This window comes from Lipomyces arxii (assembly GCF_038497795.1).
Source record: "Lipomyces arxii strain Phaff 12-163 unplaced genomic scaffold V1512scaffold_24, whole genome shotgun sequence".
NCBI classification, from domain to species: Eukaryota; Fungi; Ascomycota; class Lipomycetes; order Lipomycetales; family Lipomycetaceae; genus Lipomyces; species Lipomyces arxii.
The window spans coordinates 15,620-41,201 of record NW_027117723.1 but is presented as its reverse complement, the minus strand read 5'-3'; the positions used below and the strand labels follow the sequence as shown (position 1 = coordinate 41,201).

The following is a 25,582-nucleotide window of genomic DNA, read 5'->3' as shown; positions in this document are numbered from 1 at the left end:
ACAGAGTAAAAGACATAGAGTGTTTGACTAGTGAGATGCTACCAAACAACGCATTTTATTTACATTACGATATCCAACTTCAACTCGCTCCGAAATTAGACTACAAAAATGAGCTGGTTTTTCTGTTTATATAATCAAATCACAATTTCAACACGACTTATTTCAACCCTGATCCCTGTTGTCTGCTGTTCTTCGCCAATTAAAAATGTGTCTACCAATACCCTTGTATTAGAGTAATAGTCTATTGACAAACACTCATCCATGACTCACCATCACGACTAACACGTCTAACACAACTAACTTTAACATTAACAGCCACAATTTTAAAATTCAAAAAGCTGTTGGATTGTGTGCAATGCCACCGAAACCTCTTGACAAGCATACGCTGAAAGAATGGCTTTTGAATTCAGACGCAACTAATAGACCGAAGAATTTCGTTGTCATTGACGTACGCGATGACGACCATATTGGCGTACGTTTTTCTCTTGCTTTTCATTTCGTGTTGTCTAACGTACAGGGTCATATCGTAAAGTCAAGAAATCATCCGTCCGCTTCGTTTACACATAATTTACCGTACCTTCATGAAGAATTACACCAAGTCCCGGCCTTGATCTTTCACTGTGCTTTGTCCCAGCAACGAGGTCCTGCGGCAGCGTCAATGTACCTTTCATACAGAGACAGAATAGCGTCGTCTGATAAGTCGGACCAGCAGATTTACGTCCTGACTGGCGGGTTTACTGAATGGCAAAAGGAATTTGGCAAAGATCAACGGTTGACGGAAGCATTTGATGAAAAACTGTGGAAGTATTATACTTAAGTCATCCCGATTGGTTCTGCCTTACGTCCACACGTCTTGTGGTCTTGAACCATGGTCATAGCCAGCAGCTATATCATGTCCAGACCTGTTATACCTTGTATACTGATTCAAGTATACTTTTATACCGTATGGTATCTTCTAGTATAGAGTAATATGTACAGCATAATATGTACAGCATAATATGTACAGCATAATATGTACAGCATAATATAGCATAGCAGAGTATCTACCAGTCTAGTATTGTAGTATCTTGTAGTATAGTATCTCATAGAACGATATAGTTAGCATGTATAGTAAGGATAGAACCGTAGTATAGATGCATGGTAATAGTCACGTTCAAGCTTAATACGCAACATACACTGAATGTCATTCTATGACAGTTCGACCATAGCTTGAGACGGTCGCTCAAGTCGAATAAGACTATAGCGACTATAGCCTTTTGACAGCAGCACCTCAAATTTGCCTGACTTTCATTTAACACAAAACTCACTATTACAACACAACAAACGAACGCGTTTTTCTTGACGCGTCACGTTATTTCATTGCTATTACAGATTCTTCATCATGTCCCCCAGCAGACTCGTTGCTTACTTCTGCAGATTTATCTGTGCGTCTTCTGCTTCTTTCGCAAATATTGAATCAGCGGGGTATGATGACAAACGGAAATTTTGCACCCGCGTTGAAGAGTACCCGTTGAAAATGAGCTCATACTCCTTATAACGTGTTTATGCGCGATACATAGACTTCATGAGCAAATCAGCGGAAGATTTACAAAAACTGTGTGGACCAATATACCTGACGAGCAAAGGCGTCAATACGAGCCTGTTGCACAAGATCCGGAAGAACACGACAAGAAATATCCTTAGAAAACTGATGGTTTACGAGGCACATGATCTTATTTAACGCATTGGAAATATTGAACGTCAGTGGCGCAATTCTAATTGCCGATCGTAGTGGACGGCGTTAAAATGATAATCACATATCTTCTTTTAATTCCCTAATCGATCTCCACTTCCACGCCATTTTTTTATTGTAGTTTTGACTGTATAAACTACTCGTGAATCGAACAAGTGATTGCTTTCTCTCCTCGATTTGATATGCCTCAACAACCTGCCCGTCTTATAGTATGTTACGTGCTGTGGAGCTAGATAGCAGCGAATGGCTACAGTAATAGTAAAACACGGAGTACTGAGAGTACTAGGAGTACTACGGCTTAGCAAAAGGCAAAGTGTTGCTTCTCCTTACAGTAGAAGCAAAGCACACTTTATCCGTAGATCTTCCGCAGATTCTCGGCATCTATACACACTTACATCATAACTTTGTGTGCACATACTCTTTAAACTCTGACTCTATTAACAAGATAAAGAAAAACCTTCAACATTGTTTCCAAAATCTACAATAAACCAATATATTGTCGCGAAACAGATCTGACACTTTTTGCGGGGTTTGTACTAGATATAACACCCATGTGCAGCAGCGTTTGGCTTTTATACCGTAAATACAGCGGTCCCGCAATTTGAGAAATAGTTTCGAGTGCGCTCTTGCCCTTACCCTATGTGACTTGGCTAGTCAAGATAAACCCAACCCTGAGACCTTAACGTACTAGTAAGTAAGGGTATGGTAGACGGTTTGTTTATACATTTCCTGTCTTGTCCCTTCAGCTTCACAATTCTTCACACTTTGTTCCTAGTGCTGTCAACTCCAGCTGTTATATAATTTGCTTTTATCGTTATTAAAAGTATTAATTATTTATTTTTGTCGTGTCTATGTCTCAGGTACTCTTTTCCCTTTACATACACACAGCAAGCTAACCTACAGAACATGGACCCGATCACAGAAATCGCGTCGCCTGGCCAATACTACGCGCACCCGGCTTCTTACTACAATGCCATGCCACCGGCCGCGCCATATCAGCAAGACAAGCACGCGTATAATCCATACGCGATGCCGCAGCAAATGTACCATTCCGGCCTCCAGATCCCGTTTTACTCAATGTATCCCGGCTACCCTTCCCCCCATATGGGTCCGATCGACATGTACCCGCCACGCCAACCTTCGTCGCCGGTTGCGTACCAGCAGCAACTGTACCGGCCACTTCAGCATGTGCGCAGAAACGGACGTGACAACGTACGTATGGATGTCAATGCAGATTTGTCTAATCAACAGAGGACAATGCGCAACAAGAATGACAAACCGGATCAGTCAAAAGTGTTACAACCAGTAAACATGAATAAGCAGGTTGCCGCAGCACCAAAATCTGTCGCGGCAGTAGTGCATTCGCCGGTCGTGCAGTCAGTCGCCAAAGTAGACTTCCCGATTCCGCTCGCCATCTCGCCAACTACACCAGGGACGGCGTTTTTGCTCGATGAGGCACTCAAGAACCCGCGCAACACTACAAACGTGTACATCAGAGGTCTTGCGCCTGATATCACTGACGACGTGCTGGTGAAGATGACCAGCAGGTTTGGTGCGCTCAATACTGCAAAGGCAATGATGGACAACTCGACCGGACTTTGCAAGGGGTATACTATTCTAGTTAATCGGAAGTTGGGCTAAAAAATAGGTTTGGGTTTGCACAGTTTGAAACTGAAGAAGAAGCGGCACAATGTATATGTGGTTTAGCACAGTATGGGTACCAGACGTCGTTTGCAAAGGTTTGTGTGAGGATTTTAATGGTTGTGGCTGACGACGTAGCAATCATTTAGTTTGCGATTAAAAGAGCTTCAAGATACCGAGTCCACTAATGTGTATTTTTCCAACATTCCCCGGTTCTGGGACAAAGCGGTTTGCAGTTTATATTTGCATGTTTGCGTGTCTCATTGATCATAGGAGTTCAAGCAGTTACTCGATGCGTTTCCAGTCGTGTCATTCAAAGTGTTACGGGACGGCAACGGCAACAACCGCGGGGTTGGCTTTGCGCGGTTCACGGACCGCAGCGTAGCAGAAGACATCATTAAGACGTTTAACGGCCAGCCAATCGGCGAAGGCGGGTTGCCGATGCAAGTCCGGTTTAGCGACACAGAAGCCCAGAAACGGCTGAAGCAGATCACTTTGAAGAAGCGTAACTGGCGAGCGCACGAGTACCACTTACTTGCAGCCCAGCGTGCGCTCGAGGAGTTTTCAATTTCTGGAAAGAACATGCTTATGTACCGCCCTACTGAGGCCTATGTCCAGCCGACAAATGCAGGTCAAGTCACAGGCGACCTTGGCACGGACGACATTAGCGAGCCTGAGGCGCGGTACTGGAGGGAGTTAGAGTATGCGGATCTAGCGGATAGTGAATGTGCTAATAGTTTAGGGAAACTAATGCCAAAACCAAAGCTAAAGAGCAAGAGCAAGAGCAGGACGAGGGGAAGGAGAATATGTGATTTGCTGTTGCTGTGTTTGCATTTTCGGGCTGTCTGTATTTCGGCGAGTTATATCTGTATTGTTATGTGTAGCATATGCTAGCTGTATTTATTGCCTACACTATTATACATTATTATTATACATTTTCGTGGTCGTTGTCGTCATTGTCGTCGTTGTCGCCGCTGTCGTCGTCGCTGTCGTCGTCGCTGTCGTCGTCGCTGTCGTTGTCGTCTTCGTCTTTGTCTCCGTCCTCGTCGACAGCTTCGCCATTGTTCTGGTTCTCACGAGAATCCGCAAGAGCCTTTTCAAATTCCTTGACCATTTTCTTACTAAAACCAGACGCTTGGACATCGACGTCTATACTTGCTTCTCTTGACACGTCTCTCTTAAATCTCGGATAATCTTCACTGACGTACCCTAGTTTGCGTTCAAAAAACGTTCTGATGCAGTCGACGTCGCGTTTGAAGTACCGTTCCGCGTCGGGATGATCGAGCGAGACGCATTGCGGAAAGTCAATGACCACGAACTGGTCGTCGTCTGATTCCGGGTCGTCGAGAATCATGATGTTGAACTCGTTGAAGTCGCAGTGAATGAGTCCGTGGTTTGCCAGTCTGACGATGAAGGACATCAACGACGAGTATAAAGACGACGGATCTTCGTGGGACGAAAGCTGACGCATCGGGAAGCCGGGGATAAGAGACATTATGATGCAGTGCCGTGAATGATCGATCGGTTCGGGCACCGGGAAGCCGTTCTGGTGCAACGCTTTCATGAACAAATATTCTTTTTGCGCGGCAAGACGGGAAAGATACATCCAGCTTGCCGACGTCCTGTTTCTCAGATAATCTCGGTTATTCTTCACGCTCCTGAAACTGATCCGGCCCAGTCTGTGGATCTTGAGCACGCATTTCCGGCCGGTCTCGTTCGCAACAACGTAAATGTCGGATTCTTTCCCAACACCAATCTGGTTTCCGACAGAGTAGATCGATTTCCGGTTTGAAAAAGCCTTCACCGCAAGGTAATCGTACCCGCCGTATGTTAACCGGTATCCGTCGTCTAGTTTGTTAGTATGGTCAGACCAGCTTGCTATGACGTACATTTAGCATTTTGAACACGAGCAATCAAATTTGCCTTTGCAAGCTCGGAAATACAGTTTCCTACCCCGGACCCGCCTTTGAGGCCAGCGATTTGCGCTATCAAAACTGTGGGCACTACTTCGTGGTTTTTTGACCCCATTTCAGTCTACTTTGTTAGCATTTCAACGTGACCAAGCAGTTGAAGCATACGGCAGTTAAAACTCGAAAGTCATCTGACGACAGATATCGCATTGCAGCAGTGTTCAGTCTCATTTTCGATGTCGCACAAAAAAATATTTAGAACTGTTTTGAGGATATTGTTGGGAGTTTAAGCGTGTGGGGTTAGGGTTTAATGATAATGACCATGATGCGGGACAGCATAGTAATGCAGGCAGGCGCGCGGTATGGATTCTGTTGCAAAGGAGTTCGGGCGGTTGCAGAAGAATGGGAAGTTTGATAGGATAATTGAGGATGTTGATGAGATGATTAAACGACTGGAACGAGTACGGAATACGATTGAGAATGGTTTGTGAGTGTAGATTTGGATATGGATTTAGTGCTGATTCAACAGTCCCGAGGTCAAGAAGGGAAGAATTGGCGATTTTAAAGAGTGAGACGAAGGAATGGGCGAATAAAGTGAATGAGAGTCAGAAGGAGATTCATGGGTCATTAAGCAAATACGCCAAATCACTTGATAAGAAGTTTAAGGTTGATATCGAAGGAGCGTATAATCAGAATGCGTTCCCGGCTTCGAGCAAGAGATTACTAGACCGAGCAATTGCGATGCATTTGATTAGAGAAGGAGAATTTGAAGTAGCAGATCAGCTTATCAAAGAAGCAAATCTGGATATTCCGAATGAGCTGGAGCTTGAGTTTATGAATATGTATAGGATACTTCATGCGCTTGAGCGTAAGGACTTGGGACCGGCAGTAGAATGGGCGGCTTTGAAACGTGATAGGCTCGCGTTGACAAGCTCTGAGCTTGAGTTTGATTTACATCGGTTACAGTTTGTTCATTACTTTACTTATCCAGACGGATCAGGGACCAGGCTAGCGTTGGATTACGCCCGTAACAACTTCTCGGTCTTTGGCGAGCGGTACTTGCCTGAAATTTCTAAATTAATGTGCGCGTTTGTGTTCCAGGCCGACGTCGAGTCGTCACCTTACGCGCTTACGTTTCTGTCTCCTTCTGCATGGACCGACGTCGCGCGTGCATTCACAAAGGAGTTTTGCTCGCTGCTCGGACTGAGTTCAGAATCGCCACTGTATCTTTCTGCTGTAGCTGGTTCGATCGCGTTACCGACGCTACTTAAGGTCGGCAGCATCATGCGCGAGAAACAAACCGAATGGTCGTCGGCAAACGAACTTCCGGTTGAGACCTTGCTTCCGCCGTCGTTCCAGTTTCATGCCATTTTCGTGTGTCCGGTGTCGAAAGAACAAACCACGGACGCAAACCCGCCAATGATGATGCCGTGTGGACATATCGTAGGGAAAGAGTCGCTTGACAGAATGAGTAAAGGGAACGCGAATATGAAATTTAAATGCCCTTATTGTCCGAACGAGAGCATGCCGCATCAGGCTGTCAGAGTTTATTTTTAGTCTGCAGTAAAACGAAAGCACGCTGCATCAAACTGTCGGGACTTTCTTTATCTACAGTACTTCTAGTTATCTATTGAATAATGATTATAATCTATTTCTTGCGCTGAGCTTTCCATTTATACGTCACCGAACCATCGGACTTTACAATTTTCTTCTTTGGTCCATTTGCCATGAGTTGACGCTGTAATTGGACTTCGTGCAACACGTGTTGCAACTGGGTCAATCTGTTTTTCCTGTCGTTGAGTTCACGAAGTAACATGTTTTGTCTTTTACTCGTGTCCTTGTTTATTTCGACCGTGTCTATGAGTGGTTTATCTTTTGCTTCTTTGACAGAATCTGCAAATACAATTTTGTGCTTAATTTGTTTTGTCTTGTTTGGTCGAGCCATTTTGACCTGTGGTTCGTCGTCTGAATATTCATAATCAGATGCTTCATCAGATTCTTGCCCACGATCTTCAACTGGAGTAGCCTTGACAAACGCAAGTCTGTCTTGTAATCTTTCAATTCTACCTTTTTCCTGTTGGATCATGGTCACTATGTACCCTTCATCTTGAGTCTTGAGCAATTTCACCTCTGTCACGTCTAAACTGACAGCGCTTTCTCTTTCTTTTTGTTCAATACCACGTCTATTTGTTTTCGCAGTATGCATTCCATGATAAAACTCATCAGGGTTTCTGCTCTCTGCTTTTTCTCTTAGAATTTTAAGACGGTCTTGTTTAACATGATAATCTTTTGCACGAAGTACATAGTCCTGGATATATTGGTTATGCGTCTCACTGAAGTAAAATAAAACTGACCTTGTGTTTTTCCAATAAACCCCATTTACTTCTATTACTCGGTTGAGACCTTTCACGATGTTGCTTTTTCTGAACTGAGAACTTCAGCGACGACATTTTGTGTCTGTGAGTGTTAAAAGACGAGAACAAAATATTCGTTGGGACTTTTAAACCCCTGAGCCACTAACCCTGTACCCTTAACCTAAACCCTGAACGCAATACCATCGACCTAACTATTATATACACTCAATACACTCAAATAATGTCAGAAAAGAAAGGAGTACCAGTTTGGATGCTATCACCAAAAGAAGAAGGTCAGATTCATACTGAACATGCTTCATGGGCACGTCTTCAATGTAAAGATGTACTACAAGGTATACTCTACATACACTATACATTTCTAAGAAAACACTAATCTAGAGAAGCATTCGCAGACTGTAATAAAGGCAGATTGCTAACTACAAGTTGGGCATGTGGACCGGAAAAAAGGGCAATGATGGACTGTATGTTGAATTATATGGGAGACGAATATAAAGAACAAATAATTGATAAGTTTATACAAGAGAAGAAAGAACGACAATTAGAGAGCTAACCTTTGTCTTTTGGAATTTTGAATGTCGTCATCCTAATGATTAGTATATAATAATTAAGTAACATATAGACAAATACCTCTAGTTCATGTATTTCATCATCAACATCCCAATCTTTTGCTGTTAAACAATACTAAATGGCATTAGTTCATGCTCATCCTAATTTCAATTATGAAATACCTTCTCTGGTGGTAATCGGATACCATAAACATCTGAAATCACCGGCAGAGGCCGTCTATTTCTCTCTTGTGCTAATTCCAACAATAATTCTTTAGGAGGAGCAGGTTTAAACTGATAGTTTACTTTGGCTCCAACACTTAACCTCACATCTTCAACGCTTAAATGTGTATTTGCTGCCGTTCCCGTACTTGGATTCGTTGAATGTGAATGGTCGGCATATAATAAAGAGTCTTCTAATACTGATGATGTATACCGATACGCGAAATCCATTAATTGTAGTGGAACTCGGTCTTGATAACTACTAATTCCCATTGAACTCATCATTAAATGTAATAATCGTGCATCCCGAGGTGTTGCGTTTGGTAGATCCTCATTTGTCTCTGCCTTAATATCAATCGCCTCTCCTTTCTCTCCCTTTTCTGGTCCTTTTTCTTGTCCTTGGTCTGCCATTTGTTGTTGTGCGTGAGGATCGAAAGGCCTTGCTTGAGAAGACATACTCCCCTGAATAACCAATAGATTTCATTTTATGCCATAAACACACCATATTTACGCAGTTGTAATGTCCCAACTACTCCACAAACCTCTTCGACATACGGTCAAAAGCCATCACGATACTCCAAAAATGGCCGAACCTTTGTCTCCAGTGTTCCAGTTCGTCTCGTTGGTACCAGGACAGCCTCCGTCAACACCCCCGCCGGTCACACAACCTCCTGTATTTGGAACACCTCCGACCGCTCAGAATTCTTCATTTACGTTGTCACCTTCAACAAGTTTTATCGAGGGTTCAAATGCAGTCAAAGGACCTCCAGAGACAATTAACGTCATACGTAAGAATGTCTTAGTTTATATGAGTTGACTGACAAGTAGCCGATCCAACCTATCCTCCTTGTGCAACAAATGCTTCGGTTACAATGTGTCCAGACCTCGACAAGATCTTTTTATTTGGCGGATTCGACTTTACGAGCACTGAAGACCGTATGTTCTTACGTAATGTATGGTTTTGTCTAATAAATAGTGTTTAACTCGGTCATGCTGATTGACACCAAAACTTTCAAAGCCACGAGAATAGAAGACGACGGCTCTGGTCCGACTGGACGACATGGTATGTCTTCTACTTATTAAGCTTGACAAGGCTAATGAAAGGCCACACCGCAACGTACTGGAAAGACGGCAAACTGATTTTGTTTGGCGGTGAGAACGAACGTGGTGAATTTCTGAATGAACTCTACATATTTGATTTACAAAACCAGACATGGTCATCGCCAAAAACATACGGCCGCCAGCCAATTGGCCGAGCACGGCACGCAGCGTGCATGTCTGACGACGGCAAACGGTTGTACTTTTGTGGTGGGTTCAGACACCATTTTGTCATGTCTGACATATTCTGTCTTGATCTGCAGTCCATGACATGGTCCGACTCGCGCCCATTCGTCGCACGATACGATCATGTCGCGACTGTGCGTTTTGACAAAATGTGGATTTTTGGAGGACTGACCCAGGACATGGACCGGCCGTCCGAAGTCAGCTGGTTCGATTTACGCACGTCTGCGGTCGCGACGTTACGGTTCGAAGCTGTCGATCGCCAGGCAGACGAACGGCCGAGCAGACGGGGAACACCTGTGCCAGACAAGCGTGCCGGTACGCATTTCTACTCGTTCTGCGGCTCGACAGTCGTTGATTTTATGACTCATGGACCTGCAATTCACAACACGGAGACGTCAATCACAAGTTTCGACTTGACTGAATTGCGATGGCGCACACTGGCAGATGCATCGTGTGACATATTTTCTGGAAATGCGTGGTCGTACATTGCACTGTCTGGCACTACGGCGTATTTACTTGGATATCCACTTTACAGTGACCATGAACAAGAGGCAGACGTTCTGTGTCGGATTTTGCCAATTAATCTAAAATACTACGGCGCAACACCGAGTCAGACCGATCAGTCTGAGTCAATACAACCTGAAACCTTGGGTGCGGACTTTGCAAAACTGTTCCACGACAGAGAAAAGTCGGACTTTGTCGTGACTGCAATTTCAGACGAACTAGAGTCACAGCCACCTGATACCAGCTCCTCGACCGCGGACGGCGTGTCTGAACCGATCTACGTGCACACATTAATTCTAGCAGCACGATGGCCACATTTCCGGCGCCTGTCAAATTCAAGAATGAGAGAATACACTCGCAAACGAATGCATATCCCTGAACCGTACTCGACCGTGCGTGCGCTGCTATATTTCCTCTATAGCGATACGATTGCACCCGACGTCCCTGTCGACGTCATTGCCAGGCTACTGGTCCTGAGCAACATGTACGCTCTACAAAGACTACGAGACCTCTGCCTATCGCGGATCCAGGACATGTTTGACGTTACGAACGCGGCCCGGATCTGGGAATGTGCCAAACTAGCCCAGGAAGACGTGCTCAGGACATCAGCCGCCAGATTCTGTCTAAACCACTGGGGACGCATCGTCCGGACCAAATCATTCTTTGCGCTCTCAAAACACGCAATGGTTGAGCTCTGCGGTGAGATTGATCTTGAAGGTCAAGTCGTGATTGACCTGTCTCGGCGAAACTTTACACCATCGTTTATCGACCGAGCAAGCACAACTCAGTCAGATGTTGGGTCTGAGGACATGGCCATGGTTGAAGATGCTGAGTCAGACGATGATGGTGAGGAATAAAGGCAAAATTTCCGAATGGGGTAATTTGCGATAGAGTTCAATATGTCCCAACATGTATTTTTGTGTCATTTGCACGGAATAACTGTAAATTAAGTATGAAATAGCGTTTTGTAGAAGTATACCCAGAATAAATTATTTGTCTAACTGAGCTTTGACTATTGAAACCTCGAAATACCTTACGACAAAATTCCCCCAAATTTATATTCAATTTTCATTTAAATTCGGGGCAAGAAAGAAGGGAGGCAAGATTAAAGAGGAAAATACGAATGGTGTTAGATAATTCAAGTGAAATGACATCACCAATTGTTTATTCCTGTTCGGCTTGTTCAAAAGCATTTGCAAGGGCAGAACATCTTGACCGGCATAAACGATCACATTCTCAGTAGGGTTTTCTTCTCATACCAAAGTGATTGGTCATTAATAATTAATCAGGGATCATTTAAAGTGCTTTGTTTGTTCTGTTTGCTTAAAAGGATTTACTAGAAAGTACGCCATTGTTGTTTACTAAGAGAAAGTGGCTCATACAAAAAAGGGACGTCTTGACTAGGCATATCAGAGCAGTTCACGAAACACCTTCAACGCCAAAGAGGACACGCAAAAAATCATGTGTTCGATGTGCAAAGTACGCGTTTGTTCATTGTACTTAATCTGGAAATACTGACCACGTGCAGTTTCAAAATAAAATGCTCAGGCGGTGATATCTGTGAAGCATGCAAAAAAAGATCACTCGATTGCGTCTATGAGTTTCGTCGGGTTATTAATCAAAATACAAACAAAACACCGACTGGTACAGCAGAAGATTCAATCGACGACGAATCAGAAATTAGTCAGGTTGAAAGCGACATGGAAGAAGAAGTTACGCGCAAAAAAGTCAAAACTGAGCAAATTCCCTCTGTTTTGATTGACTCGGCTCCTACAGCTCCAACTTTACCTCCACTGCATGCATTTGACGCCACGTCACCGACTCAGTCGTACGCGTACACTCCACTCACTATCCTGACCTCGGCCTCGTCACCAGACCCGGTTGAAGTGTTCCCTCTCCCGCCACTGCCTGAACACAAGTTCAAACCAGGTCTGCCGTCGATCCCGTCACCGCTGAGCCAGCTCATGAGCGACGACAATCTCGAAAACTGGCTGTTTGACCCAGGCGTATTTGAGCTCGACTGGCTCAGAGCAGAACTCGGGGTAAGAGATCTATACGACCCTCGTGTACGCGACACACGCGACTCGATGGTCGCAAAGTTCGGGTCTCAGAGCATCTTGTTCGGTCCGACAGACCGCAAACCACCGGCGTCGGAACTCTCGGCCGCAATGCCGACCCCGCCATTGTCCGGCCCGGCCCAGTCGCTGAAGAAAACGTTCTACTATGACCAGCCGAGGCAAGCCACGACAGCAGTCACCCGCGAGCAGCAGCCGACAATGTACTCACCGATCTCGCCACAACCGTACGTTCAGCCGCATGTGCCCCGAGATCTCGGCTCGCCGCCCAAACTACTGCACAGGCCAGGCCACCACACATCAGCTGCGCACTACAAGACTTCGCACAGCCAGTCGACATGGCACCGCGAGCAGACTTCAGGACTGCCGTCACTCAATTTGCCGCCTCCGCAGCCGTTTAGCTCGTTGGTCACCAGACGTGGCGTAGAGTTTGAACCCCAGACCCATGACATTTGGCCATTCGCTCCAAGAGGACAGACGTCGCGCGAGGAAAGCGCGGTCAAGCTACCGCCGCTTAGACAGTTTCTTGAGCAGACGTCGACCGGATTTTCAAAACAATACGAGTCAATTAACGATCAGGTCAGATCGGAAATGCTGGCTTTGCTTGAACTGCCGTATGAACGGCATCCGTACGCCGAGGTCGACATCACCAAGTTTCCCGACCGTGCAACGCTCGACTCTTTTTTGAGATTGTATTTTGAAGACTTCCACCCGATATTACCTCTCATCCACCGGCCGACGTTCAGGCTCGCCACATGTCCCGCTATCTTGCTAGCGACAATGATCAGCATCGGCGCAAGCTACTCTGACATGGAAGTCGCGCACCAGTTTGCAGATACACTAAGCGAGCTCTGTAAACGCACACTGCAGTGGATGGGCAACTACGACAGCAACTACGGCCGGTCGGGATACTTTGTGTACGCTTTTTGTCTGCAAAACATATATGCGCTCGGGTCAGGCGACAAACGACTGTACGAAGAAGCAGACGAGTGCCGGAGCTACTTGATTTCGTGTGCGCGGTCTATGGGCTTATTCTCTCTCCCGCCGACCGAAGTCATGTTCTCGATCCGCGGTGACGAGTCGGATACTGAGCTCGAGTCGCTTTGGCACGCTTGGCGCGACGAGGAAATGGGCAAGCGACTGGCGTGGTCGATTTTTGAGTATGACTGCTCAATCTCGACCTTGTCGTCTCGCCGAAGCATGATTGCGCTTTGCGATTTGTGCAATGACATCCCGTGCGACGAGCGCCTATGGGAGGCAGCGACCGCGCGCGAGTGGGCCGCGTACGCGTTTCCGAACGGGCGGAAAGTGATACCACAAGGTATACCGTTCTACCCGATGCTACGCGACCTGATGGCTGGCACATTGCAACCCGACGTAATTCCGAACTGGGGCAAGCGGCTGTTTGCACAAGCGGTCGGCCGGATCCTGTGGGATTTTCGTGAGCTCGAGGATTCGGCGCTTGCCAAAGTCCTACCGATGCTGCAGTCAGATTACAGTCCTGCAAAAGAATGTTTACTCCGCGTGCTAATGTACCTTCGCGACTCAATGACGTCGCCGTACAACATCCTCGACATGGTCCACATGAACATGACCTGTTTGATTGCACATTACTCTCACCTTTACACTGCTCGTGAGATCATGGACCTGGTCATCGCACTCGCACGCAACCGCAAAGCTTATCGCGTCGACGCAATGCACCGGATCCAAGTCATCTTCACGCTCGACCCCGTCAACTCTCGCAAACTCGCATGGCATGCGGCGCAAATCATCGGCATCGCAAGACAATACCCGATTCGGACACCGTGCGAAACCATGCGCGTTTTTCTGGCCGGGTTGTTTCTGTACGCGTTTGCAAAGTACTCACACCAAGACTCGCGCGATTCGGCACAGCTGGCTGCAAAACTGGACACCTTGTCATGGCTGCCGAAAGACTCGCAAACAAGACCGGAGGATTTGGATCGGTGGTTCTTGCAGGGCGGGCGCGCGTCAATGGATTCAGTGGACGACATCTGTGCCCGTACGATAAACCCAGACGGAACCGTCGTTGCGACTGGAGCAGAACATGTTCTTGCGGTCGTGCTCGCGACGTTACGGTCAATGAAAATATGGGGCGTTGCGGCAAAGTTCTGCACCGTTTTAATTTATGTACATAAAAGAGACGTCGCCAAAACAGTTTGATTTTTGGTTTTTTTGATTGCGTTTTTCTGTTTGGTCGATTGGTTAGGAGTTACGAATGATGATTGAATAAAACTTTGTTACACGATAAATGCAGACTTTTAAACGCCCCACCTTTTTCCGTTCATTTACATTCTCAACCAGCAGACGTCAGCACGTACGCTGTAATCGCACTAAATCGCTCGGCAGTCAGCTTCAACGCGACCTTATACAGCTCTATTGCAATCTCCTGCCGCACGCTTAGCGCTGTATCGCCGTCTGCTTCGGTGCCATCCAAAAATCGTGCCCATTGCTCCTTCCCAAGCTTCCAAACCACCGCGTCCCGCTCAATAACCATGCTCGCTGTCCGTCTGGTATCGGAGAAAAAGGGCAACTCGCCTGCTGTCGTCCCGGCTACAATGGCTTCAGTGAACCGGCCCTGGTCAAGATCGTAATTAGCTTTCAGGATCCCTCTCTCGACAAGATAAAAACCGTCTGCCTCGTCCGATCGACAATACAGAACCGTACCGGCCGCGTGCTCCTCACAGACAAAGAAACCACACAGAGGCTGCCAGAACGGCGCTTTTTTGGGCGAGATGTCGTGTATGATCTGTAACAGCAAGGTCAACGGCTGCGAAGGCTCAACAAACTTGACGTGTGACAAACTGACGCTTCCACTCGGTGTACTATTCTCAGATATCACATGCATTCCAGGATACGTCGGGTCGGCCAGCATCACAGTCGAACTCGCTTTCTTGACGAAACTCTTGCGCGGCGATGCACTCGGCTCAACACCAGGACTCGCTACCCGCAACTGATTTGCATCGTTCAGCGCTAACGGACCGGACTTGCGGTTGTGCAGCTCTCGTTCTTGGTAATAAACAGCCAGCAGTTCATTCTCGCACCACTCAAGCGCCGAGTTCAAGTCCTCAAACACATGAATTCCGTTGCTGGGCTCGCTGAACTCCCACATCCCAACAGCTTTAAGTCCGCTTGCGGCTTCCACTGTCAACGAACAAAGAATCAACTCAATCTGCTTAGTCTCAAGCAATCGCTTCATCCGTGTGAAGGCTTCGGCCGCCGAGAAATCAATTCCACCAACACCTTGGAAGTCCAACACAAAATACTTGATCCGCTTGAACTCTTCGCTATGTGTGGATAAAATCACTTCCCGCATCTTGTTTTCGACCGAAACAATTGTGCCAAAAAACAAAAAGCCAGTCAGTTTGCACACAAAAATCTCATCTCCGACCTCTTTGAGAAAGCGCTGCTGGAACGGATGGCGGCGGACAGTAGACCGCGCGATCGCGCCAGAGTAAGTAGCTTTGATGGCCGACTTTTGCGAAGAATCGTACACAAACGACATGCATGCCAAAATGATCCCGACAATGATTCCGTACACAAAATCCCACGCGCCCATCACGACAATGATAGACACAATAACAAAGTACTCGAACCGGTTGACACGACCCCAAGTGTCGTACAGCGCCTCCCGCATAAGCTCTATGCCAAGCAAGAAAATCAGCGCACCAACGACCATGACGGGAATGTATCCAATAACTCCTGGTCCTGCTACCATCACACAGCCGGTAGCAATAGCCAGCATGAACCCGGCCATACGGCTGTCTCCGCCAGAACGGATAAACAGTAAACTGTTGGTGTACACCAAGTAGTTCTGTCTAGTCAGTAAAATCCGAGCAAAAAGCAAAAAACAAAAAGACATGCCTGAATGCTACCACTCATTCCAGAAAGCGCGTTTGAAATTCCATGTGCAATAAGTTCACGGTCTACGTCGACGTTGTCTTGCCCCAACGACACTGCAAGTGCTGGCACATTAATAGGGACATGCAATATTCCAAAAAATGTTAAGGCAAACATCGCTGGAACGGTCGACAACAGGGCTGACCAATCGACAGCTGAGAAGTTGTACAGTTCGTAAAAACTATACCACGGTTTGCTGTCTACGGGTGACGCAAAAATCCACCCCATGTCTCTCAGCATTTGAAGCGACAAGTCTGGTACTAGAGACACAAGACAGTGGAAGCCAAAGAACACAATAATAAAGTACCCAGGAACCAAAAGCGGGTGCTTGACGACATGCTCCAACATGATTAAAATGACCGCCAGCATAAGCGGCATACCCCACTGCAACAGTGTAATTGGCTGGCACATGAGTTTTACAGTTTCCCAGTTATAATCTAGGTTCCCTTCGAGTCGAGAAGAAACTTCAAATCCGGTAGCCATCAAAAACCAGCCAACACCTCCGATACAACCAACCAAGATATGTCTGGGGAAGAATCCAATTAGCGATCCGATTTTGGCGGTTCCCAAGCCAAAAAACACTGCACCAGTCACTATAGAAGAAATTGCATACGCCAACACTGTAGTTGCAAGAACAGACTCTGGTTTATCTTCACCAATGCGAGCAAGTAAGGTGTATGCCATTGAGTGAAAGAAAGGAACGACTTCAATCATTTCCGAGCCGACACCGCCTTTGAACGCCGATCCGCCAAACGAGTATACAACCTGAGATACCAAGCAAGAGACGTAGAACATGGACAGTCCTTCAGGTCCAAGTGCAGAAAAAATTGGTTCACCGAGAGGAAAGAGAATCATTCCGTAGGACAAGCCATCAAGTACGTTCAACAGCACTCCAAGTACCACAGACGGAATGTACTTGACTGGTATTAAAATGTTCATTTTGTTGTTTTGTAAATATTCAAGACTAGAAGAGAAGAGCGGTTTCGATTGGTGAAACATGCGGGAAGGAACATAAGAAGACTCGTCGTCGTCGCTGCTGGAGCCTAAGAATATGGAGCCTACGCTGAAAGTGCTCTCTGCCTTGAGAGATAAAAATGCGGATCGTAGCCATGATCCTTTTGACTTGGATTTCTGATGATGTGAATCCTCAAACAAAAATTCGCTACCGTATCGTGGGCCGGAATCTTCATTTCGGTAAGATGAACCACCAAGTAGCGGCTGATCCGCATTGGAGTTATAAAAATCGTCTTCTTCATTGTAATTGTCTGGTCGAGGTTGACTTGCAAAGTCGGTGACTTGAGTCTCGGGTTGAGGATCAACCGAATGAGACGATTCGATGCCATCGACAACAAGAGTTGCACCTGTTCCGCCCTGATGATAGTACGCACCGTTTAATATCCGATCTTCTGAGTCGAGACTGTTTGTTGCGGGTCGGAGAAGGGCAGTCAGTGTTGAAGAAGAAGCTCTCGAAGACACAGGCGGGACTTCTACTGGTGGTGGAAGTGGAATCAGCATTCCTGCGGTTGGTTCTTCACTTTCGAGAGCCATTGAAGCTATCTCAGCGGTATAATCTCTTACATAAGAAGCAGCATGTGCAGCTACAGTAGCAGATTCTACTAGATGTTAATGTAAGAGTATAAGATCGCTGAATAAAATGACATTTATACCATCATGATACGAACCATGAAAGAACGATCTTGCAGCATTTTTAAAACTGCCTGGTCCTCCACCACTTGAAACAGACGAGAACGAAGAATTTGGACCCATTGAAGGTGAAGTATTTGAGAATGGAGCCAATCTCAAGTGAGTTTGCGCATGCTGACCCAATCTATCGGTCCCTTTTGACTGCTGTTTTCCTTGTTCCAAATCTGAAGTAGTTTGAGATTCAACTAAATTTGAATGACCCAATTCCGTCATTTTTCTTTAAAATCTTGAAAAAAAAAACCGACTAAAAATATAGGAATAAAAGAAAGAAAAAGATGAAGATTCGGATAAATTATTCATTGAGCCGCACAAGGCATTTTTTCTCTTTTTAGACTTAAATTGAACTGTTACGTAATCGATACAAAAATGACGACAAAAATCGATTTAAATTGCTTTTATTCTTTTTTATTTTACTCGGAATTTATTAAATTTATTATTTTATTTTATTTTATTTCAATTATTTTATTTGAATAGAATACAAAAATCACGCACAAAAATCATATCAAGAAATCACGTCAATTATCGCCAAATTGCACGGTCCTCTCTCCTAATTCTCCACAAAAGAACCAAAAAATAAAGCAATTTCTCTGATTTTTGCTAATTAGGTTTTTTTTTCGCTGTTCTAAAGAAATTTAAATAATTTTTCTAAAAAAAAAATCCAATTCACCAAAAATTCTGCCTTTTTCATACAATTTTGCGTCATGAAATTTTTCCGTGGCGTTTTTTTTTCACTTGGTCCCTTCAAAGCTTACTTTACATTGCTGAGCACATTTATGTCATAAACACCCAATTGTATGACATTTACATCAAGATCAACAACCGGCGCAAAAGCCACCTGCAACTCGGACCAGTAGTAATAAACCCTTGAATATGTCGACACACTACTGGCACTCGCTATAAGTATATATGCTCTTATATTAGTATGTTTATTAACGTTATTGTTCTTCTTAACAGTAATATTTGAGTGTAGTTTGCAATTTAAAAGTTACAGGTTAGATCCAATTCGGTGTATCATGTACAAATGCCCTTCAAATTCACTCTGAGGTGCGCATATCCTTCATCCCACTATCGTAATGTCCAACACAACAAAGGTATCCTGCCCACTTCAATCGTAGAAACTCCTTCCCATATGCAAACAGTTTTCTGTACTTGTTTTTTTTTTTTAATGCATCATCAAGCCAAAATCAAATCTGAACACCTCGACCGTTGTGCAATGCCGGCTTCACACTTTCTGAATGATTATGAGCTCTGTCGTTTAATGCTTTTTTGACCCATGAAGCTGAGTCAATCTCAACATTACGAAACTTAATCAGCCATGGATGAGCCAGTAACTTCGCATATGTCGGACGGAGCACAGCATCCTTGTTAAGACTAAGTGACATTAGACAAATTCCATTACTGAATGTAACAACATACCATTGTTTCACGAAACTGATTGCGTCATGAGAAAACTTGTCGGCCGGCAAAGTCGGCGGTTCACCATCGACAATCGCACTCAACTGACTAAACACATTTCCATATGTCTCCGGTGGATAAGGATATGACCCATTGGCAATTTCAATCAGCGTCAGGCCCAAACTCCAAATATCAGACTGAACCGTATACGTGATTGCATCTTCCGGGTTCGCAGACTTGATCCGCTCAGGCGCCATGTACGACTGACATCCAATATTTGTCCGTGCAATAGACGCTACCAGGTTCCCGCTAACTCCAAAATCGCACAGCTTGACCTCGCCTTTAGTGTTGATCAATATATTCGTTGGCTTCACGTCTCGATGAATAATGTTATGATCGTCTTTCAGCACTTTCAATCCCCGCACCGCTGACTCTGTAATCTTGGCTAAAATGGGTTCCTCCACTCCTCCAGAGTATAACTTATCAATACTGCCTCCGTCCATATACTCAATACAGATATACACTGCTCCTTCAACGAAAAACGCACCATAAAACTCAATAATATACGGCGATTTGCATTTGTGTAACACATCCAGTTCCATAATGATTTGTCGAAATTTTGAATCGTCCAGCTCCAACCGGATTTCTTTCATTGCCATGATAACATTACTTGGCTTGTGCAGGACCTTTGACACTGTACCGTAATTACCACGTCCAAGCTCTTCAAGAACTTGCAAATCGTTCAACGAAATCTTAAATGTCGAACCCGACGTAAACTTGACGCCATTGGCATCCAACGACGCTTTCCCAGCAAACTTTAACGACCCTGTCGACACATCAATGTATTGCGAGTACGAATTGAAAAGTGACTCAGTCTGCGATTCAAGATGCATCGGCGCACTGGGAATCGACGAGAGCGCCGGCCGATTGAGCCGTCCAACTGGCGACCTTCCAGTCGAATTCGTCTGCGCCGATCCATTGTCCAGGACCATACTGCGGCGCTGAGACAACGACAATTTCGGCTGAGGCTTCGACGAACCTCTGCTACCAGTGATACTACCAGTCGGAAGCTGCATGGTCATAGCAGGACCGCCCGTCAAGCCCGCCGGAGCCGTCGGAACCGTCGGAACTGTCGGAATCGCCGGACCAGACTGGTTTGGCCCACCCGACTCTTTAGATGCTGCACCGAACATTTGACGAGCGAGCTGAAACGCACGAATCCGCTCTTGAACATCAGCTGGAATCTGAGTCGGCAATCGGATTCCTCGAGCTGAATGTACACTAGAAAGAGGATTCAATGCTGGCGGAACACCGGCTGCAGTTGAGGTTGCGCTGGTATTGGTTCCTGCACTTCTTTGAGGTGACACTGAATCTCCGTTCAACGTCACATTTGCCATTGAGTCGGCCAAAGAAGCCGATTCTTCAGACATTATTATTATGACAATCACTTAAACCCTGAACCGAAACAGTAGAAATATTGTTGGTGTAAATAGTAATCCGAGTGGGCACAGCAAGAGTCAGCTGTAAAGGCCCTGAGCCCAAATTAGTGTTTGGAAACTGACGGAACTGGGGGTTTCGTTCAAAGGCGTGTAGACTCCTGTTTTAAACACAGCAGTTCACAGCATACACAAAAACTAATCCTATTACGATCTGTTTGACACAAAAAGCCACACACAAAAAATGATTGAGAAACGAATTTAGAGTGAAAAGAACGAGAGATTTGCATGTTCTCGATTCGTTGTCATGCGGCGCACTGTTGCAAGATAGTACAAAACCTTTGGTTAGATGCACCATACTATTTAATACTCACTTGTGCTTCTAATCGTAACTGATCTGCGAACCCTACGAGCCTGCGGGCCTACCATCTTAAATGGCGTATGTGGCGTACTTCGTTCTTAAATTTTTAGAGGATGACCGTTCGAGACAGAGGAGGGCAGTTTACAACTCAAAAGTGGCGAGACAAGCAGAGAAAAAGAAATTTAATTAGGTTGATATTTACATGTTCTTATGACCACACATCTTCCTGATACAAGTTCTGTGCCCTCATGCTCTTCACAATCTCTTCTCCCTGCTCGTCTGGAATACCACGCTGAGATGAGATGATCTTTGCTAGTGCCGCACTAACTTCTTTCGCCATCCGAGATGCGTCACCGCAAACGTAGAATAGCGCGCCTTGTAAAAGAAGATCGTTCACTACCGCGGCATTTTCCAGCATTCGATCCTGCACATAAACTTTGTTCGAGCCTTCTCGACTGAACGCAGTTATTAGCTTAAACTTGTCCCCGAGCTTGCCAGCAATATCATCCCATTCTTCGGCGTAAAGAAAATCTTCTGTCCGATTCCGGCTACCAAAAAATAACAATGACATCCCGACTGGCACTCCAACAGCAAACTGCGCAGCACGCTCGTGCACAAACCCTCGGAACGGCGCAACACCGGTGCCGGGACCGACCATAATGATCGGTGTCTTTGGATTGCTGGGAAGCTTAAAATTGGAATGTCGTATATGGACAGGCACCTTAAAGCCCGAGTACTTTTCTCGAGGACCGTCGGTCACATATGTAACCGCAGATATTGCAGTGTTCTCTATTCCATCCTTCTTGTACTTCAAGTCAAGCAAGTAGTTAGATGCAACACCCTTGAGCGGATCTGCACCTTTAACAGTGGGCACAGACTCAACCACAACTGTGATGTGCGGCTTTGTCTTGTCAACATATGAAGATGACGAGATGGAGTAATATCTAGGCTGAATCTTGCCAATAGACTCTATAACCAATGAAAACGGCACGCTGGTCCATGGCTTCCCATTCGAAATACGCTCCAAAACCTGCGCAATGTTAAGATATCGAGACGACACGACTTCCGAAAAATAATCCTTATCATTTCCAAGTTTAGTGATTTCTGCCTTAGTCTCGTCGTCAGGTGCAAAAGGAGCCAACGTTGCAAGGAACTGACGAGACACAACACCACAGATTTCTAAATGATAGCGCACGGCAGCATCGTACGTAGTAGGTGTGGGGAACGGAACTTTGGCTGTGACATCAATTGCTGTGACATTGATCACAGTATCATGCTTGCTGGACAAACCAAGGACTTTGAGGAACCGATCGACCTCTCTAGTCGAGTTCTGAGGCCAAACAGCAATATGATCACCAGTTGTGAATTTGAGATTGCTATCAGATAAGTCAATCTCGATATGCAAGCAGTTCCGAGTGTCCGACTTAAATAACTCTTTAGCTTCGGTGATCGGCGCAATATATGGATTAGAAGGCAAGTATGGTCCAGTTGAAGTTCCATCAAGGTGAGCCTTGTTCAACTCGCCAAGATAGACATTGCTATCACTTGCAGAATGGTCTTCCTCTTCTGTAACCCTCAAAGCCGGCTCATACACGGCCTCTCGCTCACTGACCCCAACGACTTCTGCAAATTCCTTCCACATGCCTTCCTTCCACGCCAAAAAGTCTTCCTCCATCGTGCCAGCACCGTCGTCACCCATACCGACATCACCAATACGGGTTGCACCATATCGGAGCAAAGACTCGTTCAACTTTTTGATGACCATGTTATAATGCTCATAGGTGTTGTTGCCCAAACCAAAAGCAACGTATTTCAGCTTCGTCAACGGCTTCTCCTCATCCTCAGCATCTGGGAAAGCAGCATCGTCACCGGTCAGAAGCTCGTAAAAACTCACAGCATTATCGGTTGGCTCTCCTTCTCCATATGTAGCCATAACAAAAATTGCAACTTTGTCCTCAGGAAACGAGTCAAGATCTTCGAAATCATAATTTTCAAGGTCAGCAACCATGGTTTTTAATCCAAATCGCGAATGGCCTTCTTTCGCCAATCTAGACGCGTAGTCCTCGGCGGTTCCAGTCTGAGACCCATAAAACACAACAACGTCTCTATCAGTGGTCTGCAGCTTCTCGATAATGCTACGAGTCTCACTCAACGTAGACGAAATAGCCCCAGACTTTCCCAAAAACAATGAAGCCTTTTCTTTTTTGGCCCATAGCGAGCCCTTGGTGAAATATGCTAGCGTTCCCACTAAAATGGCCCCGAGGACAATGACATCGAAAGAGTCGAGTTGGGTCATGTCGTCCAAGCACTCTGCAGGAGATTAGCAATTGCTCTTTAGTTTATGAATTTAACGATAAAATAGACCTTTTATTCGAATCAGACACGCAGCAGCAATCGGTTTCGATCCAGTTTATGAAGCCCAGACCAGTTTAGTTTCGGAGTGTTTTTATACCAATTTCGTTCCGCTTGAGCTTCTGAGATAGAAAAAGTCTAGACGCGCGGTCTAACTAGCCTTAAATGTCACGGCATTATGCGTTTATGCAGACATAGATATTTAAATTTTTTGGAATTGACACAGATGTATTTACTAAACAAAACAAATGGAACAAATGGAACAAATGGAACAAACGAAAAAGATCAGCAATTTGAACATGAAAAACAAGCAAAACTGAGGAAAACGTCGCAGCGAAAGTTGCACTTCGACCTGAGCCGCACGCTCACGACAATCGAGAAACTTTTTTTTAAATCTGGGTTCGCACGGTTCTAAAGCAGCTAATAGAGACAGACAAGACTAGAGAGGTCGTGTTGCGATTGAAATTTATAGTAGAATATTGGCTGTTGTGTACTTAAAATTTAATAATGTCACCTCCTCCTTCGTCTAAAGACAAGTCAAATTCAGCAACAGCTAGAGTGCTGGGATCAGGTATGACTTGATGCCAATCATGATTTGTTACGTGTGCTAACAAATGTAGCAACTGCTGGTATTTCCGAACTTGCGATTTTTCATCCGGTATGCGCTTAAACATTTTGTACCTGCTGTTAACTCAATACTAACTGATAAAGGTTGATACTACTGCTAAGCGATTGATGAGCAACAGTACAAAGGTACTTAGACTTGGATATGTAACAGGACGACATTGACAACCGTTAGGTCACTAACATGTCTCAACTCAACTCTGTCGTTTTCAGAAACTACGCAAATGAGTCAATAGGACGCAAATTTTTCTCTCTTTTCCCCGGTCTTGGGTATGCTGCTGGATATAAGGTTTGCAATCATGGTTACGGTATACGTGGTCTTCTAATAGGGACAAGGTTTTGCAGCGCGTATATAAGTATGGTGGCCAGCCATTTGTAAACGACATTATTGGGACTCGGTTTGGCAAGGATTTTGAAGATGCGTTTGGACAGAAGACCGGAAAAGCTTTGATGTCTGCTACTTCAGGAAGTTTGATTGGAATTGGTGAAATCGTGCTTCTGCCGCTTGATGTCCTAAAAATCAAAAGACAGACCAACCCGGAAGCATTCAAGGGTCGAGGATTTGTTCGAGTCATGGCAGATGAGGGATTGGGACTGTATAGAGGATGGGGGTGGACCGCTGCTCGAAACGCACCAGGATCATTTGCTGTAAGTTTACTTTGGTTGCTGGTAGCGTCGCTAACAGAGTTAGCTGTTTGGAGGAAATGCATTCGCAAAGGAGTACCTTTTTGGCTTGAAGGATTACGGTAGCGCTACATGGACCCAAAATTTTGTTGCATCAATCTTTGGTGCATCAGCGTCGCTGATTGTATCTGCTCCTCTGGACGTTATCAAAACTCGTATTCAGAACAGAAATTTTGACAACCCAGAGTCAGGATTCACTATTCTGAAGAACATGGCGAAGACCGAAGGTACGTATGGATGATCCGCAGTGGAATAAGATGTACTGATCAATAGGATTGTCTAGTTACTTCAAGGGACTTGTTCCCAAGTTGCTTACTACTGGACCCAAACTTGTTTTCAGTTTTGCATTGGCACAAACGTGAGTTTTTTTCTTTTTTTTGTGTTACCTTAAAATATTAACTTTACGAAACAGTTTAATTCCTGCTTTTGATAAGGTATTGGCTAAATAAATCTGAAATTTGTATATAGAAAACGAAAAATACACACTCATTTCTGTCTAAAAAAAAAGTAATTGATAATATATTAAGTAAGATCTGCCGGTTCAGATCTCGGTTTGTGCGGCGTGAAACCATACGCTTGTGCATACGCGAATCTTTAACTCAACATTAGAATTGAACATTTCACAACAGAAAAACATGAATAACTTAGTACAAATTAAACAACAAAAACGAAATTTACTAAAATCAAAATCACATAAATAATTTCAATAATATTAAAAATGTAAAAAATATAAAAAATAATCAATTTAAATAAAAATCAAAATGTGATGATAAAATTAAAGTTCATATAAAAGGTATAAAAGAACAATCGGCTATTAATT

General features: G+C 44.9%; 13 protein-coding genes across 13 annotated transcripts; 7 read left to right on the top strand and 6 right to left on the bottom strand.

Annotated features, from left to right (window-relative positions):
• Positions 1–198: 198 nt before the first annotated feature.
• V1512DRAFT_84473 (Rhodanese-like domain-containing protein) lies at positions 199–1,191 on the top strand. Its single transcript, XM_066918531.1, has 2 exons — positions 199–472; positions 518–1,191. Exons 1-2 carry the CDS (start codon positions 356–358, stop codon positions 815–817), a joined length of 417 nt encoding a protein of 138 aa, XP_066769573.1. The 5' UTR covers positions 199–355; the 3' UTR covers positions 818–1,191.
• Positions 1,192–2,495: 1,304 nt separating this feature from the next.
• Positions 2,496–4,267, top strand: V1512DRAFT_243142 (uncharacterized protein; the record flags this gene model as incomplete). Its single annotated transcript, XM_066914309.1, has 5 exons — positions 2,496–2,592; positions 2,636–3,339; positions 3,381–3,471; positions 3,512–3,601; positions 3,647–4,267. Exons 1-5 carry the CDS (start codon positions 2,584–2,586, stop codon positions 4,265–4,267), a joined length of 1,515 nt encoding a protein of 504 aa, XP_066769572.1. The 5' UTR covers positions 2,496–2,583.
• On the bottom strand, positions 4,240–5,526 carry V1512DRAFT_267315 (RIO1 family-domain-containing protein). The gene is made up of 3 exons (XM_066917253.1): positions 5,452–5,526; positions 5,263–5,407; positions 4,240–5,221 (listed from the first exon to the last, which is right to left on the bottom strand). The coding sequence occupies exons 1-3, from the start codon at positions 5,512–5,514 to the stop codon at positions 4,302–4,304; spliced, it is 1,128 nt and encodes a 375-aa protein (XP_066769571.1). The 5' UTR covers positions 5,515–5,526; the 3' UTR covers positions 4,240–4,301.
• Positions 5,527–5,635: 109 nt separating this feature from the next.
• On the top strand, positions 5,636–7,093 carry V1512DRAFT_229772 (CTLH/CRA C-terminal to lish motif domain-containing protein). The gene is made up of 2 exons (XM_066913925.1): positions 5,636–5,766; positions 5,813–7,093. Exons 1-2 carry the CDS (start codon positions 5,646–5,648, stop codon positions 6,838–6,840), a joined length of 1,149 nt encoding a protein of 382 aa, XP_066769570.1. The 5' UTR covers positions 5,636–5,645; the 3' UTR covers positions 6,841–7,093.
• Positions 6,910–7,743, bottom strand: V1512DRAFT_243135 (small-subunit processome). Its single transcript, XM_066914308.1, has 2 exons — positions 7,638–7,743; positions 6,910–7,591 (listed from the first exon to the last, which is right to left on the bottom strand). The coding sequence occupies exons 1-2, from the start codon at positions 7,731–7,733 to the stop codon at positions 6,932–6,934; spliced, it is 756 nt and encodes a 251-aa protein (XP_066769569.1). The 5' UTR covers positions 7,734–7,743; the 3' UTR covers positions 6,910–6,931.
• A 153-nt stretch (positions 7,744–7,896) lies between these two features.
• On the top strand, positions 7,897–8,196 carry V1512DRAFT_193116 (uncharacterized protein; the record flags this gene model as incomplete). The annotated part of the gene is made up of 2 exons (XM_066913146.1): positions 7,897–7,990; positions 8,042–8,196. Coding segments are annotated over 2 exons (249 nt in total), but the record flags the coding sequence as incomplete, so codon positions are not given.
• On the bottom strand, positions 8,102–8,943 carry V1512DRAFT_267309 (uncharacterized protein). Its single transcript, XM_066917252.1, has 3 exons — positions 8,387–8,943; positions 8,286–8,339; positions 8,102–8,241 (listed from the first exon to the last, which is right to left on the bottom strand). Exons 1-3 carry the CDS (start codon positions 8,879–8,881, stop codon positions 8,197–8,199), a joined length of 594 nt encoding a protein of 197 aa, XP_066769567.1. The 5' UTR covers positions 8,882–8,943; the 3' UTR covers positions 8,102–8,196.
• Positions 8,877–11,218, top strand: V1512DRAFT_267307 (uncharacterized protein). Its single transcript, XM_066917251.1, has 3 exons — positions 8,877–9,361; positions 9,402–9,488; positions 9,530–11,218. Exons 1-3 carry the CDS (start codon positions 9,298–9,300, stop codon positions 11,068–11,070), a joined length of 1,692 nt encoding a protein of 563 aa, XP_066769566.1. The 5' UTR covers positions 8,877–9,297; the 3' UTR covers positions 11,071–11,218.
• Positions 11,219–11,245: 27 nt separating this feature from the next.
• On the top strand, positions 11,246–14,653 carry V1512DRAFT_267303 (fungal-specific transcription factor domain-containing protein). Its single transcript, XM_066917250.1, has 4 exons — positions 11,246–11,452; positions 11,503–11,556; positions 11,603–11,692; positions 11,742–14,653. Exons 1-4 carry the CDS (start codon positions 11,337–11,339, stop codon positions 14,467–14,469), a joined length of 2,988 nt encoding a protein of 995 aa, XP_066769565.1. The 5' UTR covers positions 11,246–11,336; the 3' UTR covers positions 14,470–14,653.
• V1512DRAFT_277976 (sulfate transporter family-domain-containing protein) lies at positions 14,528–18,155 on the bottom strand. Its single transcript, XM_066917945.1, has 3 exons — positions 17,874–18,155; positions 16,171–17,819; positions 14,528–16,120 (listed from the first exon to the last, which is right to left on the bottom strand). Exons 1-3 carry the CDS (start codon positions 18,121–18,123, stop codon positions 14,603–14,605), a joined length of 3,417 nt encoding a protein of 1,138 aa, XP_066769564.1. The 5' UTR covers positions 18,124–18,155; the 3' UTR covers positions 14,528–14,602.
• A 939-nt stretch (positions 18,156–19,094) lies between these two features.
• Positions 19,095–20,381, bottom strand: V1512DRAFT_212219 (kinase-like domain-containing protein; the record flags this gene model as incomplete). The annotated part of the gene is made up of 2 exons (XM_066913557.1): positions 19,095–19,281; positions 19,327–20,381. 2 exons carry the CDS (start codon positions 20,379–20,381, stop codon positions 19,095–19,097), a joined length of 1,242 nt encoding a protein of 413 aa, XP_066769563.1.
• Positions 20,382–21,255: 874 nt separating this feature from the next.
• On the bottom strand, positions 21,256–23,728 carry V1512DRAFT_84225 (uncharacterized protein). Its single transcript, XM_066918530.1, has one exon. The coding sequence runs from the start codon at positions 23,396–23,398 to the stop codon at positions 21,311–21,313; it is 2,088 nt and encodes a 695-aa protein (XP_066769562.1). The 5' UTR covers positions 23,399–23,728; the 3' UTR covers positions 21,256–21,310.
• Positions 23,729–23,856: 128 nt separating this feature from the next.
• Positions 23,857–25,262, top strand: V1512DRAFT_292967 (mitochondrial carrier domain-containing protein). The gene is made up of 8 exons (XM_066918318.1): positions 23,857–24,025; positions 24,075–24,112; positions 24,166–24,207; positions 24,254–24,367; positions 24,415–24,726; positions 24,770–24,989; positions 25,036–25,120; positions 25,175–25,262. The coding sequence occupies exons 1-8, from the start codon at positions 23,962–23,964 to the stop codon at positions 25,209–25,211; spliced, it is 912 nt and encodes a 303-aa protein (XP_066769561.1). The 5' UTR covers positions 23,857–23,961; the 3' UTR covers positions 25,212–25,262.
• Positions 25,263–25,582: the final 320 nt, after the last annotated feature.

Coding starts and splice junctions, on each gene's coding strand:
- V1512DRAFT_229772 (XM_066913925.1), top strand. CDS start 5,646: ATGGATTCTGTTGCAAAGGAGTTCGGGCGGTTGCAGAAGAATGGGAAG. Junction 5,767..5,812: donor ACGGAATACGATTGAGAATG/GTTTGTGAGTGT, acceptor CTGATTCAACAG/TCCCGAGGTCAAGAAGGGAA.
- V1512DRAFT_267307 (XM_066917251.1), top strand. CDS start 9,298: ATGTGTCCAGACCTCGACAAGATCTTTTTATTTGGCGGATTCGACTTT. Junction 9,362..9,401: donor CTTTACGAGCACTGAAGACC/GTATGTTCTTAC, acceptor TCTAATAAATAG/TGTTTAACTCGGTCATGCTG. Junction 9,489..9,529: donor TGGTCCGACTGGACGACATG/GTATGTCTTCTA, acceptor GGCTAATGAAAG/GCCACACCGCAACGTACTGG.
- V1512DRAFT_267309 (XM_066917252.1), bottom strand. CDS start 8,881: ATGTCTTCTCAAGCAAGGCCTTTCGATCCTCACGCACAACAACAAATG. Junction 8,340..8,386: donor TCCGATTACCACCAGAGAAG/GTATTTCATAAT, acceptor AATGCCATTTAG/TATTGTTTAACAGCAAAAGA. Junction 8,242..8,285: donor ATGAAATACATGAACTAGAG/GTATTTGTCTAT, acceptor ACTAATCATTAG/GATGACGACATTCAAAATTC.
- V1512DRAFT_84225 (XM_066918530.1), bottom strand. CDS start 23,398: ATGACCCAACTCGACTCTTTCGATGTCATTGTCCTCGGGGCCATTTTA.
- V1512DRAFT_243135 (XM_066914308.1), bottom strand. CDS start 7,733: ATGTCGTCGCTGAAGTTCTCAGTTCAGAAAAAGCAACATCGTGAAAGG. Junction 7,592..7,637: donor GTTTATTGGAAAAACACAAG/GTCAGTTTTATT, acceptor CAATATATCCAG/GACTATGTACTTCGTGCAAA.
- V1512DRAFT_292967 (XM_066918318.1), top strand. CDS start 23,962: ATGTCACCTCCTCCTTCGTCTAAAGACAAGTCAAATTCAGCAACAGCT. Junction 24,208..24,253: donor TGATGAGCAACAGTACAAAG/GTACTTAGACTT, acceptor GACAACCGTTAG/GTCACTAACATGTCTCAACT. Junction 24,727..24,769: donor ACGCACCAGGATCATTTGCT/GTAAGTTTACTT, acceptor TAACAGAGTTAG/CTGTTTGGAGGAAATGCATT.
- V1512DRAFT_267303 (XM_066917250.1), top strand. CDS start 11,337: ATGGTGTTAGATAATTCAAGTGAAATGACATCACCAATTGTTTATTCC. Junction 11,453..11,502: donor CATAAACGATCACATTCTCA/GTAGGGTTTTCT, acceptor ATAATTAATCAG/GGATCATTTAAAGTGCTTTG. Junction 11,557..11,602: donor TTAAAAGGATTTACTAGAAA/GTACGCCATTGT, acceptor CATACAAAAAAG/GGACGTCTTGACTAGGCATA.
- V1512DRAFT_267315 (XM_066917253.1), bottom strand. CDS start 5,514: ATGAGACTGAACACTGCTGCAATGCGATATCTGTCGTCAGATGACTTT. Junction 5,408..5,451: donor ACTTTCGAGTTTTAACTGCC/GTATGCTTCAAC, acceptor CTAACAAAGTAG/ACTGAAATGGGGTCAAAAAA. Junction 5,222..5,262: donor TCGTGTTCAAAATGCTAAAT/GTACGTCATAGC, acceptor CTAACAAACTAG/ACGACGGATACCGGTTAACA.
- V1512DRAFT_84473 (XM_066918531.1), top strand. CDS start 356: ATGCCACCGAAACCTCTTGACAAGCATACGCTGAAAGAATGGCTTTTG. Junction 473..517: donor GCGATGACGACCATATTGGC/GTACGTTTTTCT, acceptor TCTAACGTACAG/GGTCATATCGTAAAGTCAAG.
- V1512DRAFT_277976 (XM_066917945.1), bottom strand. CDS start 18,123: ATGACGGAATTGGGTCATTCAAATTTAGTTGAATCTCAAACTACTTCA. Junction 17,820..17,873: donor TCATGGTTCGTATCATGATG/GTATAAATGTCA, acceptor AACATCTAGTAG/AATCTGCTACTGTAGCTGCA. Junction 16,121..16,170: donor GAATGAGTGGTAGCATTCAG/GCATGTCTTTTT, acceptor CTGACTAGACAG/AACTACTTGGTGTACACCAA.